General features: G+C 42.4%; 1 protein-coding gene across 1 annotated transcript; it reads right to left on the bottom strand.

Moving 5' to 3' along the window:
• Nucleotides 1-286: 286 nt before the first annotated feature.
• Nucleotides 287-2,458, bottom strand: LOC148926681 (uncharacterized). Its single transcript, XM_089059215.1, has 3 exons — nt 2,064-2,458; nt 839-1,052; nt 287-763 (listed from the first exon to the last, which is right to left on the bottom strand). The coding sequence occupies exons 1-3, from the start codon at nt 2,456-2,458 to the stop codon at nt 287-289; spliced, it is 1,086 nt and encodes a 361-aa protein (XP_088915341.1).
• Between the last annotated feature and the right edge of the window lie 362 nt (nt 2,459-2,820).

Below are 2,820 nucleotides of genomic sequence, written 5' to 3'. Positions count from 1 at the left end.
CATTAAGGAAGGCATTTGTAACATCGAACTGATATAATGACCATTCTTTACACGCAGCTACAGGAAGAAGAGTTCTTACTGTATTTAGTTTGGTCACGGGTGAGAAAGTCTCTTCATAGTCTACTCCATACACCTGAGTATATATCCCTTAGCAACCAATCTTGCCTTGTATCTCTCGATTTAACCATCTGCTCGTCGTTTTATGGTGAAGATCCAACGACATCCAACTGGCTTCTTGCCCGGAGGTAGATAACACTTCTCCCATGTTTCATTTTTTATCAAGGCATCAATTTCTCTCTTCATGGTTTTCCTTCTCGGAGGATTGCGGAATTTCTTCCTCTTCGTAAAGTGCAGCTTCAAATGCCCTAGCCATTTTGGTGAGGTGACCCTGAGTAAGATTTGCCACAGAGTATTTAGAAATCCGACCCTTCCAATCTAGTGAGTATCTTCGGGGAGGAGCGCCCCATGTGCTTCTATGGGGCAGTCTGTCGTGCGTTGTCACTTGTTCTGGCACTGATTCATCGGTATCACTTCTGGTTTCCCTGTCACTGTTAGTATTTTCAGGCAGAGGACCAATATTGGGATCAAGAGTATTCACCTTAGGATTTAAAGACTGGTCGGATAGCTCAGCAGTGTCCTGAAGCGGCATGTTCTGTACTTGGAGATCTGATTGCCCGGTGGTATTGCTAACTTCCTCTATTGGACCGACATTTGTGACAGGATTTTGGTCGGGCTGTTGTGTTTGGTTGTTCTTTTCCTCCCCCTGAATGGCTGTTGGACCGACATTTGTGACAGGATTTTGGTCGGGCTGTTGGGTTTGATCGTTCTCTTCCTCCACCTGAATGATTTCTTCCCAAAGAGGTAGCCAATTTAGTGTGTCACTACTTGATTTCACCAACTCACCACTCTCCCCCTGACCGCTAGATTGGCTATAGAAGTATTCACTTTCAACAAAGTCACAGTTCATAGTTGTGTTCATACGATCTGTCGAAGGATCATAACACAGATAACCTTTTTGGTTTTTTCCATAACCCAAAAAGACACATTTAACTTCACAAGGCGAGAATTTATCACAGTCATGTTTTGGAATGTGGACAAACACGGTACATCCGAAAATTTTGGGGTCGAGAAGAAGGGAGGATGGCACCGTGTTATGGGAAGAGAAGATATCAAGAGTGGTTTTGATGTTAAGGATCCCTGTGGGTAGACGGTTTAAGAGATATACAGCAGTTGCGATAGCTTCTAGCCAAAAAGATTTCGGGATGTTTGATTCAATGAGGAGGGCACGAGTAATTTCTAAGATACATCGATTTTTCCGCTCAACTACCCCATTTTGTTCTGGTGTATATGCACACGCACTACAAAAAATTCGCCAATTAGTGATGGATTTTTCCGTCACTAACAGTGAAATTTCTTCACTAAATAAATTGGTGGCAAATCAAGTTTCAGCAGATCTGTCACTAATACTTGTCAATAAAAAATTTAGTGACGAATATTTCCGCCACTAAAGTTACTGTGACGGAAATAATAGGCAACTATATCACATTAGTGATGGAAAATTTGTCACTAGTTATTGACTGACACTTTTTCGTCACTAATTTTTGAGCAATTGAGTTATGTCACTATTTTCGTCACTATTTCACGCCTTTTTTGTAGTGACGAAGTTTGGTGGACATGACCTTTTTCAGTGAAGAAAGATGTCATCCTAGAATTCACGTATTCCCTCCCGTTATCAGATCTAAGGACTTGAATTTTGGAGTTATATTGGGTTTGAACAAGACGATAGAACTCGGTGAATTTCTCAAAATTTTCTGATTTTGTTTTCAAAAAATAAATCCAATTCATACGAGAAAAGTCATCAATACACAACAAAAAATATCGAAACCCTTGTCCTCCAGTTACCGGGCAGGACCCCACACATCAGTGTGAACCAAAGCAAAAGGAGATTTTTCTCTAGTGTTGTTTATTTTGAAAGAATGTCTATGGCTCTTTGACAAAACACAAGTTTCGCAATTCAAAACATGTTTGGAAGAAACTAAGCAAATAGTAGGCGAAGATATCCTATAGAAGGGTGTCCTAACCGGCGATGTAAGAGCCAAATCTGTATGTCAGTCACGCCGTGAGTTAGCATCGCAGTACTCTGTTGGGCTATCTCATCCACGTAGTACAATCCATGCCGTTCAGTGCCACGCCCAACTAGCGTTCCCGTCTTGATATCCCGTAATATGCAAAAACGAGGTTGCATTAGCAATTTGCAGTTGAGATCCTTTGTGACATGGCTCATAGACAAAAGTTTGTGGGACAATGACGGGAAATAAAGACATTTGGAGAGGTGAAGGGTTGGTGAGATAGTAATAGTGCCCGCCCCCTGTACTTGTGCTAAATCCCCACTGGCGGTTTGGACGAATTGTTTTGTGGAACGGGAAATATCGAGGAAATCCGATGCATCAAATGACATGGTATCGGTTGCCTCACAATAAAAAATCCAGTGGTGGTCTTAAGGTCCTATGGTTAAGGAAGATGATTATGCGAGGGCTTGAAAAGTGTTTGCACAAGTAATAGAAGGATGAAATTCACAAAATCGGGGTGTAATTTCAGTTTTTCCGAAAGTTCGGGGTGTATTTTCGAAATTCGGACTAAAGGGGTTTTTTTTTGCAAAATTGGGGGCGGGGGGGGGGGGGGGGGGGGGGGGAGGGTAAGCTGCAAAATAGAGGTGAGCTGCAAAATAGAGGTGAGGTTTTTAGAAAACCCCCAAATCGGACCCTCGCTCATCCTAGACGCCTCCCCTTCATTCTCCTTCACTTCTTCCCCCTTCCCCAA

The sequence above is a fragment of the Salvia hispanica genome, chromosome 5, assembly GCF_029641045.1.
Source record: "Salvia hispanica isolate PSC_SH4W2 chromosome 5, Shi_PSC_v1, whole genome shotgun sequence".
Classification (NCBI taxonomy): Eukaryota; Viridiplantae; Streptophyta; class Magnoliopsida; order Lamiales; family Lamiaceae; genus Salvia; species Salvia hispanica.
The sequence above is the reverse complement of the archived record's forward strand: the minus strand, read 5'-3'. Positions and strand labels throughout refer to the sequence as shown.

Coding starts and splice junctions, on each gene's coding strand:
- LOC148926681 (XM_089059215.1), bottom strand. CDS start 2,458: ATGTCATTTGATGCATCGGATTTCCTCGATATTTCCCGTTCCACAAAA. Junction 1,053..2,063: donor CGGTTAGGACACCCTTCTAT/AGGATATCTTCG, acceptor CTCGCCTTGTGA/AGTTAAATGTGTCTTTTTGG. Junction 764..838: donor TTTGGGAAGAAATCATTCAG/GTGGAGGAAGAG, acceptor ACAGCCATTCAG/GGGGAGGAAAAGAACAACCA.